The following is a 13,421-nucleotide window of genomic DNA, read 5'->3' on the forward strand; positions in this document are numbered from 1 at the left end:
CTGTAGCTGGTCTTCTCTTGGAAGAGCCCTGCTTCTCACATGGACAACTGTATGTTGGCTGCTCAAGAGTGGGCAGCAACAAAAAACCTATTTGTATATGCTCCACAAGGGAAAACAAGGAACATAGTTTACAATGAGGTGTTATAATCACAACAGCAAGAAAGTATGTACATGATCACCTTCTTTTACGAAACTTCATTGACTTTCATATATTTATATTGATATACATATATATACGTGTGTTTGGGTGTGTGTGTGTATATACATCTCTATATATAAAGATGATGCGTAGTCTAGACGGCGTTTTTAGATTTCATTATTCTCTTTAACCCGGGCAACGCCGGGTATTTCTGCTAGTAATTTATATTTATTATTTGTATATAAAATAATCAAAATATGTGTGTATGAAGGCATATCTCAAAAGATTTATATCGTTTAGTGTTTTCAATATATATACATGTGTATTTATATATATATGTATGTTGGAGCCTGGTGTTGCCATCCAGTTTCACCAGTCCTCAGTCAAATCGTCCAACCCATGCTAGCATGGAAAGCTGACGTTAAATGATGATGATGATATATATATATATATATATATACAGGGTGTTAATAACAACACTCCGATCTCATGATGCTATATCTAAAGCAATTCGTCCACAGATTCCCTAACAATTTTCTTTTACTTTCAGGTGACCTATCATCTTTGATGTGAACGCAAGGAAATCCAAGATGGCCACCACCCCAGAACAATGCAGCTGGGAGAGCTTTTGTGGACACAGCTTATTATTTTGTTAAGGTAAGATCAACAAAAAAATTACTCCATCCATGGAGAAATAGATATCATTTAATGTACACTGTATTAAAATAGAGCTATGAATAGTTTCTTACCATTAAGACATGTGGTTATGCAGGTTTAATAACTTGCCTTATGTCTCCAAGCAATCTACAGGCTCACAGTCCAAAGTCAATTTTTCAGACGTTTTCCCTAGACCTTAAACTTCCATGCTTATAAACCCCACCATAAACTAAAGGAGGAACTCTCTTATATACACAAACAATCCTGTGGTGCCCCCCACCCCTATAGTATTTAAAAACCTGATAGCTATCACCAATGATAGGATATCTAATCTGTCCTGCTCTAAAAAGTATTTCATAAGACAGCCCTCTACTATAACACCCTAGCTAACAGCAGCTTCTAAGATAAGGTATATTTACAACACTTCAATTAAAAATATGAAACCTAAAAATAGACCTAGGAAAAAGATTTGCTCCCCACTTTCTTCCTAAATGTAGTCAAGAAATACCTGGCTCTTTTAGATAAACATTTCCTGGTAAAACCATAATTGCAGGAGGAATTTTAATAGATGCTTGATAAAAATATCATAAAGTTGCTGTCCCAGTATAAAGAACATTCTTGCTCATTATCCTCATTCAAGAGCCCACCCTCAGTTATAACCTAAAGCTTCCCCGCTTGACCAGTAGTTGCAGAAATTCTGAACTGGAAACTACAGCCTAGAAGATAAGCCTTGTGCTGGAAGATCTGTAGAACTCAACGAGGACATCCTGCAAACCCTGGTGGAACAAAATCCCATCGCAACTGTCGAGGAATTAGCAGAGAAGCTTGGATTTGGTCATTCGAGTCAGTACTGGACGAAACACAACCATCTTTGGTTTCAAGATGAAAGGTGATCTTTCATCGGCATAATGCTCGGCCACATACAGCAAGGATGACATTCCAAAGGCTGGAGCAGTTTGAATGGAAAATGATGCCCCACTCACCATATTCCACAGTCATCAAAATCATTTGGACGGAAAAAACAGGAATTCTGTAGACATGGTTAGAACAGTAGTGGAGGAGTATTTTTCATCATGGACAAGTGAATTTTGGAAGAGAAGCCTTGCAAATTTATCAGATAGATGGAAGAAGAGCATTGTAGAAAATGAAGGAGTGTATATTTTAGATTAAAAAAGAATTCTGTGTTAATTTTGAAAAATAAATGAAGCATAAAAAAAAACGCATTATTTATGGGATAACCCAATAGTTGTTTGAAAACTTACACAACTTCAATTTCTGTGCAGCTAATTTCCCTCAATTGTAATCCTATGCATTACTATGTTTTGGGTATGGTCAACACACTGACCAGTCTGCCAGCAACACCAAGGAGGTGTTGACACTGAGTGGAATGCATGCCCCACATTCCAGAGCTGTCTTGAGGCTGTGGAGGAAGGGAAGCTGAGGACCAATACTACTTTGAGGAAACTGTTATCTCCCGGCCATAATCTGAGAATTAAAAAATTTTTTTAAATACTTTTATTTTTTGATGGGATATTGTTTTCTTTTCCCTTTCGTGCAAATTTAGTCTAAACACCCAGTATGTCCGTGTATATATATATATACATATGCATATATAATAACCAGCATTCTTCAATGTTCACTTTTCCATTTGTTGAGGCAAGTTTTTCTTTCTTCCAATAATACATATCTCATTTAGGCATCGCGAAACCAATAACTTTGTGTAGAACTCAATATACGGATGTTTGAGAATGAAGCGTTGGCTGAGTATAGAATGGTAATAAAGAAGAAAGAGATGACAAAGGAATAAACGATTATTTTATGAACTTCATTTGCTTACAGCTGTTTCTGCTGTGCGATGCAGCAGACTCATAGTTGAGTACCTGAATAACAGCTGACAGCTTCATCAGAGCCTCGAATATAAAGTACAATTTATTTGGGAAAGAACTACATTTGTGCCTAAAAGTAAGAAGTACAGCTAAAAACGATCAGCCGATTTGTAACAGACACAAACCGAGTAAAATGGAATTAAAGAGTTGCAGATTTAAAAAGATTACAATCAAATACATTTTGTTATTTTTAATTTTATTTTTCCAAAAACCAATGTTTAAAAAAAAAGATAATGATCAAATTTAAAACGATGAATAATGGTGGTTAACCTTTTTTTTTGTCTTTCTGCAATGGACTGAAAAATAGGAAATTCATTCATATTTCATTTGAAAGTTAACCAAGTAAAGGATTTAACAATACTTCCCCCTCAGCCCTGTCTTTTATTAGACTGGAGCACCACCAGATACCAATGACCCAAAGTTAATTCCTCTGGTATGGATTGTATCGGTCTCTATTGTAATATGGACGTCCTTGGTAATTATTTTGATAGCCACCACGATAACCCCCACCCCCACCGTGATTCCTTCCACCATGGTATCCTCCACCACCACCGCCGCCATGGTAGCCACCACCACTACCACCATAGTTGTGATAGCCACTACTGCGGTCACGATAATGGTAGCCATCATTGCGATTATGGTAATTGCGGTAACCACTGTTGCGATCATAATAACCTCCATCTCGATCATGATAGCCACGATCTCTGTAGCCGCCGCCGCCACCACCACCACCACCACGCCCACCGTGCCATCCTCTACGATCACGACCATGATACCTGCAGAGAGAACAAAATATTAGATTTCAATCACAACTTTCAAGACACATCTTACTTGATAAATATTTACATTACAAGAGAATTGAAAGCTTTAACAAAAATAAAACTCTTTAAAATCTTCAACTTTATTATTTGCTGGTCATTATTAGCCCCAAGATTCCGAGTTTGATTCCAGGCAGTGAACAACAACAACAACATCGAAAAAATACCTTAGGAATGAGAACCCAGGTTCGAAACTTCCCCAAGACACCTGATGAAGGCTGGAGGGTATATCAGCCAAAATGTGTTAACAACAAACAAGATTAGGACAAATATCTGTCAAATGTAAATAATGTACATAATTCCTCATCTCTTAAATATAGAACTGTAAGATATGGAGATATCGAGAAAAAGAATGAATGAGGTACAAAAGCACATGGTGAATGACAATGAATTGGACATTTCTGTATCCGAAACCGGAAGCAGCAATTCTGAAGAACTGAAACCCTTCTACTCCACGCTGGTGAAATTTTCTTTGGTTGATTTTTGCAATCCATATGCCTCAGGGTCTTTTAAGAAGTTCACAATGGTGGTTTTACTGCGACCAACTTCACTGGAGATGGCACACCGAGAAAGACCTTGCTTCTGGAACTCTACAATTCTACCAAGTTCAAAATTCATCAACATATTAGCTTTACTCATTGTTGTTCTTGTGAAACAGATAGCAAGTGACTGGCAGTTGTTGACATAGAGAAAGCATAAACACTAGAATTTTTATACCAGATTTAAACTTTTTATTTGTCATGGTCTTAAATGTCTGACCAGGCATACTTTTCTATTTGCCAATTATGAATCTATAATGAAAAATAGTCAAATATATCAGTGTGCAAGGAGTTCATTTTGGCAGTTTTTTTCACTGGTCATAAGATTTTATCCAGCAGTGTCTATACACACACACCTGCCTCGAAGAGTGAGGGCATTGATGAGGCTGTGAATAGCGACAAAGGGGACTTTGGCAAACAATTCATTATTTAGTTGGTCCAATCGACTCACAATAAAGACGAGGAAACAGAGCATATGTTTATTATCATTACTGGTATAACGACCCTCCCAAAACACAAGGAAATCTCTTTATTTGATGTAATTTCCATTCAGTTCCAGATGATGTTTACTCTTCTTCAGAAATGACAATTTATTTCAACTTACCCTGACCAATCGTAGTTTCTCTTGGACTTGGTGTGCCATGGGATTACGGCTGGCGGCGGGGCAGTTTCCTGTGCCACAACTTCTTGATATTCCTTGTCTTCATCTGTGTAACGATGCTTAAAGAGTTCTTCAAGTTCATTTTCAAAGTCACTTGAAACAGCCTCGTCTTCAGAGTTGTCAGTCGACATATTAACTGTAAGGAAGAAAAAGTCATTTTTCTATGAGATGACAAAAGAAAGCTACCGTTTATTGGTGTCCACATAAGGAGCCTGACCCAGCTAGATAAGAAAGGGAAGAGCAGCATGCGGGGAAAGGTCATCATCATCGTTTCACACCTGTTTTCCATGCTGGCATGGTTTCTATGGCTGGATGTCTTCGACAAGTGCACTAAGACAACTGATATAAGCAACCATGAACTTCTCAGCTCATTTGCTGGATAAGGTTGTTAGTTAACCCTGTACCAATTCAGATGAAAATAACAAAACATGTATGATTCATGCCAGCATTGAAAAGGGGGACATGTGCTGCAGATAGCTAACGGTTTAATGAATTTGTAGAATAGAGACAACCCAAAATATAGGAAAAGTGGTAGGGTCAAGTAGTAAATTGAGATCTTAAGGCTGACAGGTAAGAGGATTGCCCGGTTGTAAGAGAGAGTTGCATACCTGGTCCAAGCAAAAGTAATAAATATTATAACAAGATCAACAGTTGTTGCAATAATTATAATTCTTGGATTCAGTAGAAAGAACAGCCTCTTCATAAGTAAAGAGAACTGCTTTTGAATTATGCATAATCCTGTAGCTTTAAGATTTTGATGACAGGGTTATTTTTTAAATGACATTGTAATAGTAGTGTAGGTGTCTGATGCTGAATATAAACCAGATCTATCTAAGCCTTAAATGTACTTGCTTTAATGAAATCGTTTTCTCATCAAGACTTGAATAATTTGTTGGGACACAGATGTTTACAAATATTCTCTCACGTTTTATTGGAAATATTCTTTTAACCACTCAAAAAGCGACCCAATGATTTTTTAAAGATTATCTTGCTGTCACGAACCCCACGCACGATCTGTTACACCCGATCTAGGATGTTGTCTTCATAACCCCATCAACTACACCAATGGATTTCCTATCAGGTAAATAGGCCACGCATAAGTTCCAGTTGATTTCTCTTTGATAGATACTTCGTCACGCACCAATGGCCGCAGCTTAAGATGAGTAACTGCTGTGCTGTAAAACTAACTTTCCTTATCCACAAGCAAATCGCAACATTCTAGCTCCGGTCATCAAATGAAATGAATTCAGATACAAAACGAACCAGTAGCTTCAACACTAAAAAAACATACACATCTTTATTGGATCTAAATATTTGCTATTTGCTCTGACATTATTTTTTTAATTGTATTTGAAAAAAAAAAAGGGGTCAAGTTTGCGTTTGTCTTTTCGATCCATCATTCCCTAATCCACTCTGTTGTCAGGAAAACCCTAATAACAACAGACCAGGAGAGGCACGTGTGTGTGTGTATGCATGTCGCTTTTTATGCAAACCCACAACGTAATTAATTCTTTTGTGAAGGGAAATAAAGCTAATCTTAATGTTTTCGTAATTAAAAATATGAATAACATAATTCAGTGGCAACTTTATCTCTCACTCGGTTTGATGTACAATTCGGCGAGGTTATTAATATATCTCTGCAGAAATAAATATTGCTAATCTAGAAAAGCCGATCAAATCTGAAATTTGGTGATAATCTGCGTTCTTAGTTTACCAACATTACGAACATTTAAAAATATTTACTGTTTAGAGCAACATTTAAATTGTTCGTTCATCAGTGAAGCAATAAAAACCATCAGAATATAAAGTGATAGTTTATATATAAAAGAAAAATAAACGAACGGCTGAGAAGAGTTGAGGGGAAGAGTTTTTGTCCCGAATTGATTTGAAATTTCTTAAGAAACTACCACGTGACCAAGATGGAGTCAAATGTCTTTTTTGTTCGAATTTTGGATTCTTTGAGACTTTTAGGAAATATTTTGAGTTTGGTTCACTAATATTTAATATTTAACATTTAATTATTAAATAAGCACTTAACGTTTTAGTTATTAAAATATTTAACGTTTATTTTCTTAAATAAACATTCGATGTTTATAAATTCAAGTTTATTTCACATTTTAAAATGAGAAACCGAACAAATCACAAATAAAATATAAAGTTGTTTGCACAACAAAAATATTTTAGATTCTTGATAAACACCGTCAAAAGGATTAATTAAAACTTATGACTAAATTAAAAATGTTAAAAGGTTACTTTTTAATCAGATTCAAATTTAAGTCAGTCGTAAATATTTAGTTAGAGTGGAGAATTAAATAATATCAAGTTCTACTGGTATCTAATCATTACTTGCATTTAATTATTAAAAAAGATGCAATCGATGTTTGTGCAGCGATTGAAATGAAAATCGGTAAATTTTATAATTTCACACCAGAGATTCGATCATCGAAATTTTATATTAAATAAAGGAGAGAAAAGGAAAATCTCATGGTTTGCACAAATCATCAGTTTTAAAATCTGTAGAAAAAGAAATCTTGAGTTGAAAATGAAAAGATCTGTAGCCAAAATATAATAAAAACAGGCAAGAAATAGCCGTTTGTTACTCACATGTGGAAGTCTCAAAGTCGGTTTCACGGTTGTTGTGAGGGGTTATGCAGCCGGAAGTGACGTCAGGTGAGTTCCGCTTTAATGACCACATGGTAGAGGAGTCGTCTTCATTGATGTTTATATTGTGTTATTGGTCGGATATCTAACATCAGTGTTGCATATATATATATATATATATATATATTGGTTATATACTTGGATATTTAACGTTGCCTAGTACGGTACTATGCAAAGATGCAAACTGTTTAACTTATGTAATTAGCAAAGTATTACATCGGAAGCCTTTAACACGGAGTTGTTTTAATTGTGTTCAGGATTGTTATATTTGGTTTGTGTTTTGTGTCTGTTTCCGTAATAATAGTAATGTTTGCCATTAGCACACAGAAATCACACTGGACATTTGACTCAGACTCAGCTCTCACACGGCTGAGAAGAAAAGCTCACGATGATTACGTTGAAAGCCACAGAGGTTCGATCTCGGTAGGTATATCTCTTGAGAAACTTTAAACCGTCAATTTCATTGCGATTACACGAATAATTATTGCTTCATTGTATTCCATGAAATGGAGTGATTCATAAGATCTTTATTTCTTCGATTCTTGTTGAAGTTCTCATTCTAGTTAAGAAATATCTCCAATACATACGAATTTATATTTCTATGTTAACATATTTGATGAATCTTTAAGAGTCGATTGACATGGATAAAGTGAAAAAATATTTTAGATTACTCGAGAAAAATATCTGGAAAACAACAGAATAGGAACTTTATTTTATGGATTAAATATTAGCGTTACCCTAGCAACCAGTAGCCTAAAATGTACTTTTTCCATCGATAAATGTAGAACTTGAATGAGAGGTATATTTGGGGTTTTTAAGAATTTGGTGTATGAAAGTAAATGGTGCTGTTAGTAAATTTTAGAATTGTTCAACATGTATTTAAGAACCAGAATGAAAAGGGAGGATGTTAGTCATGACCATTTCTTTCGATGGTCGCTAACCTTTTTAAAGCCCCCAAAATCCTCACTATTGATCATGCATCCATCATAATTATGTATTCTCGTCATAAAATAAATATTTATGTGAAAGCTACAACCACTTGCTCTTTGCCAACATCTCTTCTTCGACGACGACGACTAATTAGTGCTATGGTAGTTTTTATTTCCCTTCAACTTCCTTGTTCTGACGACTCTAAGCCTTTTTGCTAACAAGCGCTAACATGAGGTTTGCTATTGCTGAGACACGAAATGGAAGCTACTCTGACGTTCAGAACTATAAAAATTAAATTCAGTCCACTTGAAAAACATCCTAATTGTAATTCCTGGAGTAAGGGGGAAGAGAGAGAGGGGACAAGCTTCACCTATTTCCACGCTATCATTGAACCTCAGAATTTACCGAGGGCTTCCAGGATGTTTTATACGGAGGTCCCTAATCTTCATATTGAAGTTCTCGGTGGTGTAAAACATTACACCTTTAAAATAACTCTTAAGAAGCTGCATCTAAAGTAATACAACGAAGACATGAGGGATGTGTCAACAGGAAGACATATTGACGACGTTCCGGTTGCAAGCGTGTGCCAACCTGTTATAAACTCGGCAATAAAAGAGAGAAATAAAAATTGATCTAGAATCATGAATAAGGATGAAGCTTTGAGAAAAAAGCAGTAAGACTTTTGATACACTCATTACATTCAGATTTATCAACCTCTTGTGTTTTCTGGACTAGTCTCCTCTCCTCAACCTCATCTGAAACCTATTTAAAACAAAGATGCTGACTTCCTTCCAACTTTCAGTCTTGATCCTCTTCTAACTCTTCCTCCTCACTTAATGAAAAAGTCATTCTGAAATTAAAGATGTTTGCAATTTACTATCGAAATCTGTTTCCAGTGAAAATAAAGTTTAGTCTTGAAATGATTTTATCTTAGGTGAGGGTTAAAGAGCAATACTGACTCCATGATAACGGTATATTATAGAAAGGCGAGGATCTTAGAAGGACACTCATGAAAAAAGAAGAAGAAGAGTAAAACAGCAGGAAGCCAATTCCTTGTAAATAATGTTGATTCTATACTTTATCTCATTTAGGATGAAGATCTTGAAGCAGTTCTCTTTACTTATGAAGAGGAATATATACTTGCCCGTCATTATGAGTTCATCATGAAAGAATTCTGCAATCGTTTCCAGCCACCAATGCCTAAATATGTTTTGGTTAGTAAGCCATTTAGTAGTGTTACTGAAATCTGATTTTACTGATGTAGAGTGAATGGATTTGGTTGACAGAAACTGAAAGAAGCCCATTATACACACACACACACATATATTATGTGTGTGTTTGTGCCTGTAACTTTGTTTCTACATCAGGTGATGGTTTTAAATGAGTTCATCACAGCCATTCAAGCGAGATTCTTCATTTCCAGACATTCCATGTCTGGTTATGGGAAAAGATTACCTTGCTTAGAAATAGGTGAGGATTGGTGATAGGATGGGTATCTGTCCATAAAAAGAATCTACCTTGACAAATTCCACCTGACCTCTGCAAGCAGATTCAGCAGGAGGATATTGAATTTTTATGGAACAGCCCATTGAAATGCAGTCTTCAAAAACAGCCTTGTGTATTTAGGGGTCTTTTTATGTTTTCAGGTCAACTTTGCTCTTCATTTTTCTAGGTTTCATAAAATAGACATCAAGGTTGATGTATAACACCTGTATACATTTATACCTGTATACATTTATACCTGTATACATGTATAACACCTGTATACATTTACATGGTGTTCCATAAGGGTCAGTTATTGAATTGCATCATGTCCAAAAAGCTGTGCAATGTAATAATGCCTGTTGGCATTTACTGCCCAAAGAAAAGTAAAGGGAGTCCCCCAAAACAAATCATTTTCTTAAAAACAAAATTTACTCTTTTTTTAAAAATTTTTATTTGCCAGTTTTAGAACAATTGGTTTAAAACTAGAAGAAGTGTGCAATACTAGTTTTCTTTTTGCATCTTTGGAATTGTTTTGTATGTTTTTTAAAGTTAAATTTGTTTTCTTCCCTCAGGGAACAGCCATGACATATTTCAAAAGGTTTTATCTTTACAATTCAGTTATGGATTTCCACCCTCGTGATATCACGTTAGTAATTTTACTTTCTGAACATTTTCATTCACTAATTTAGGAGTAATTCTTTTGAAGAGGCTTGAAGTCATGAATGATGTTTTAGATGCAGATTTTAAGAGCTATACGACTTGGACATTTTTTGTTGATAAATAAGCAACCTTTTCTTCTCAAATTACAGAAATAGGATTTAATTATAAAACGTGTTTTTCAAGAGAAGTATGGTTAAAATAGTTAAATATGTTAATAAAAGGAGTTTACATTTTTTTTCTTCATCCAGGTTAACAAGTGTATATTTAGCAAGCAAAGTGGAAGAATTCAATGTGTCTATCAACCAATTTGTTGGGAATCTGAAAGGAGATCGGGACAAATTTGCTAATGTCATTCTTGGATTTGAATTGTTGCTCATGGAGAAGCTGTCTTATCATTTAACTGTGCACAATCCTTTCCGTCCTCTGGAAGGTTTTCTCATTGATATGAAGGTGAGACTCACAGAACTTCTTACACCACCTTGATGGGTTACTCAGGCAAACTGTATCATTCCACCACCAAATAACTTTGCTCCATAGCCCTTAACAAGGTATTTCATAGAAATCCTCAGTTTTCATCTAAAATACAACAATCGAAATCTATCTCTCTGCTGTCAGAGGCATTGGTTAGAATTTCCCTTCCTAATTGCAGGATCTTTTACCATACCTTCCTCATGTTGTGTAATGCATTATTCAAGAGGAGACGTTCTAGTGGTGGGCATCCATGCAGTTTTCATCTACTAAATACACTAATAAGACATTGGTTGACTTGGGATTATAAGCAAAAGACACTTAGACACTTGTCCAAGGTGCCATGCAGTGGTATTGAACCCAAAACCATGTGGTTGCAAAGTGAGCATCTTAATCACACAGCCATATCTTTGGATTTCTCTGATATATTTGTTTTGAAATTTATTTCTTAAATCAGCCCTTTTTTTCTTTTTCTTTTTTTTTTTTTACTTACAGACAAACTGTCAGACTTGTAGTGATCCAGAAATACTGCGACCACAAGCTGAAGAATTTTTAGAAAAATCCATGTTGACTGATATTTGTCTGTTGGTTTCCCCAGCCCAGGTTAAGTATAATAAATATTACTATTGTATTTGTCTAGGGGTGGGGGCAATAATTCTGCTAAGACGTCCACCCTGTTTCTATGTCTTCTTAGTCTCTCCATTTTATTCTAATGTCATTGCAAGACAATAGAGTAAATGGGGTTTTTTTTTTTTTTTTCAATCTTTATATTATTTAGTGAATTGTATCAAATTGATTTTATTTATTGACATGTTATTTAATTTTCAGATATCATTAGCTGCTATTTTGGACAGTTGTTCTTTAAAAAACATTGATATTATGAGGTAAGTTTTACAGTTTTTTTAAAAATTTCTATTTTACTTTTTACTTTCCCTTCCTTTAACTAAGCAATAAAAAAGAAAAGAAAAATATTAATCTTTTTAGGGTGGATTTCTTCTCTGCAGAATCAATAAAACAAGAACTCTCCGTATCCTCAAGTTGAATCAATTGTTTTCAAAAAGAAAATATTGAACCTTTATTTATCTTGACTGGTTTCTCCTTAAATCTGTCTTTTACTAGTTACGTCACATCGGTTTTAATGAAAGGAGCTGAATCCGACCAGAAGAAACGAGCAATGCAACAAATTAAATGTAAGTTTGCTGATTGTAATATTTGTGTGTGTGTAGACATCTAAATCTATGCAATTTATTGTATTTTTAATTATTAGTATTTCTAATAAATATTTTATTACTTCAAAGTTTCTTGTGAATTAAGCAAACATAACTAAAAAAAATTAGACATTGCTAAATTCAAGACTAAACTATAAAAACAAACTCGTTATGTTGAAGAGGTGGAGGAGGAGGAGTATAATATTGGAAAATCAAAATTAATTAATGATATTGGCTATATTATGAAAGTATTTTTGTTTCAGTAGACAAGTCCTTTCAATTACTTCCACTGAAATTTCTCCATTTTTCTCAGATTGGTGCATGTTTTCTATAGAACAAATGTTGCTCTATTTTAAGTTCCAATGTCATCTTTGTGATATTCTTTAGTAATTCAAATAACGGTGAACAATCAGAACAGCTTGAAGAGGGAACACATCCGACAGTTGGAGAAGAAGTTGGAAAAATGTCGTAATCAGGAAAACAATCCGGACAGTGAAGTGTAAGTTTACAAGAAAATATTTTAGAAATCAATAAAAAAACAAACAAACAAAGTATCTCACCTGTTGTAAAAGAAGAGTAAAATAATGATTGAAAACTTACTTCTAAACTTTGTTTAAAACTTGATTGAATGTCTGATCTATGATTTTAGGTTCAGTTCCACTGTACAGCACCTTGAGTAAGTGTCTTCTGTAGCCTGGGGCCAAGTATTACCTTCTGAGTGAATTTGTTAGGTAGAAACTGTATGGAAGCCTGTTGTACACACATACCACACACACACACACACACCTCTCTTATGTGTATAGTTGGATATATGTCTTTGCCCCCCCCCCCATCCGGCTGTGTGACTGCTTGGGTTAGTTTGTTTACGTTTCTGTAATGTAGCAAATCAGCTAAAGAGACTGGTATTTGTTTGACTAAAACCTTCAAGGCAATGCTCCAGCATGGCCACATACATTATATATATATATATTATAGATGACAGGCTTCTTTCAGTTTCCTTCTACCAAATCCATTCACAAGGCTTTGGTTGGCCCGAGGCTATAGTAGAAGACATTTGCCCAAGGTACCACACAGCCACTCGCATGTAGTTTTTAGTTAAATTAGAGACAAATTGAAGATCATCATCATCATCATCGTTTAACGTCCGCTTTCCATGCTAGCATGGGTTGGACGATTTGACTGAGGACTGGTGAAACCGGATGGCAACACCAGGCTCCAGTCTGATTTGGCAGAGTTTCTACAGCTGGATGCCCTTCCTAACGCCAACCACTCAGAGAGTGTAGTGGGTGCTTTTACGTGTCACCCGCAC

General features: G+C 35.3%; 2 protein-coding genes across 5 annotated transcripts in view; one reads left to right on the plus strand and one right to left on the minus strand.

The window, feature by feature from the left end:
- Window positions 1–13,421, plus strand: part of LOC106879470 (cyclin-H) — a 30,047-nt gene that overhangs the window by 11,877 nt on the left and 4,749 nt on the right. For 2 of the 4 annotated variants that reach the window (XM_014929057.2, XM_052974192.1), the window contains exons 2-10: window positions 690–796; window positions 7,682–7,784; window positions 9,383–9,505; window positions 10,349–10,422; window positions 10,685–10,886; window positions 11,400–11,507; window positions 11,733–11,788; window positions 12,024–12,094; window positions 12,500–12,611. In XM_014929057.2, the coding sequence (XP_014784543.1) occupies window positions 750–796; window positions 7,682–7,784; window positions 9,383–9,505; window positions 10,349–10,422; window positions 10,685–10,886; window positions 11,400–11,507; window positions 11,733–11,788; window positions 12,024–12,094; window positions 12,500–12,611 (896 nt within the window). In that variant the 5' untranslated portion in view covers window positions 690–749. Of the gene's footprint in view, window positions 1–689; window positions 797–7,473; window positions 7,785–9,382; window positions 9,506–10,348; window positions 10,423–10,684; window positions 10,887–11,399; window positions 11,508–11,732; window positions 11,789–12,023; window positions 12,095–12,499; window positions 12,612–13,421 lie in introns of those variants that run through there. The other 2 variants (XM_014929059.2, XM_052974193.1) reach the window with 2 other exon arrangements.
- LOC106879471 (TATA-binding protein-associated factor 2N) lies at window positions 2,858–7,461 on the minus strand. Its single transcript, XM_014929060.2, has 3 exons — window positions 7,305–7,461; window positions 4,644–4,836; window positions 2,858–3,458 (listed from the first exon to the last, which is right to left on the minus strand). The coding sequence occupies exons 1-3, from the start codon at window positions 7,393–7,395 to the stop codon at window positions 3,104–3,106; spliced, it is 639 nt and encodes a 212-aa protein (XP_014784546.1). The 5' UTR covers window positions 7,396–7,461; the 3' UTR covers window positions 2,858–3,103.

The sequence above is a fragment of the Octopus bimaculoides genome, chromosome 18 (genome assembly GCF_001194135.2).
Source record: "Octopus bimaculoides isolate UCB-OBI-ISO-001 chromosome 18, ASM119413v2, whole genome shotgun sequence".
NCBI classification, from domain to species: Eukaryota; Metazoa; Mollusca; class Cephalopoda; order Octopoda; family Octopodidae; genus Octopus; species Octopus bimaculoides.

Coding starts and splice junctions, on each gene's coding strand:
- LOC106879471 (XM_014929060.2), bottom strand. CDS start 7,395: ATGTGGTCATTAAAGCGGAACTCACCTGACGTCACTTCCGGCTGCATA. Junction 4,837..7,304: donor CGACTTTGAGACTTCCACAT/GTGAGTAACAAA, acceptor TCTTCCTTACAG/TTAATATGTCGACTGACAAC. Junction 3,459..4,643: donor AGAAACTACGATTGGTCAGG/GTAAGTTGAAAT, acceptor TTCTCTCTGCAG/GTATCATGGTCGTGATCGTA.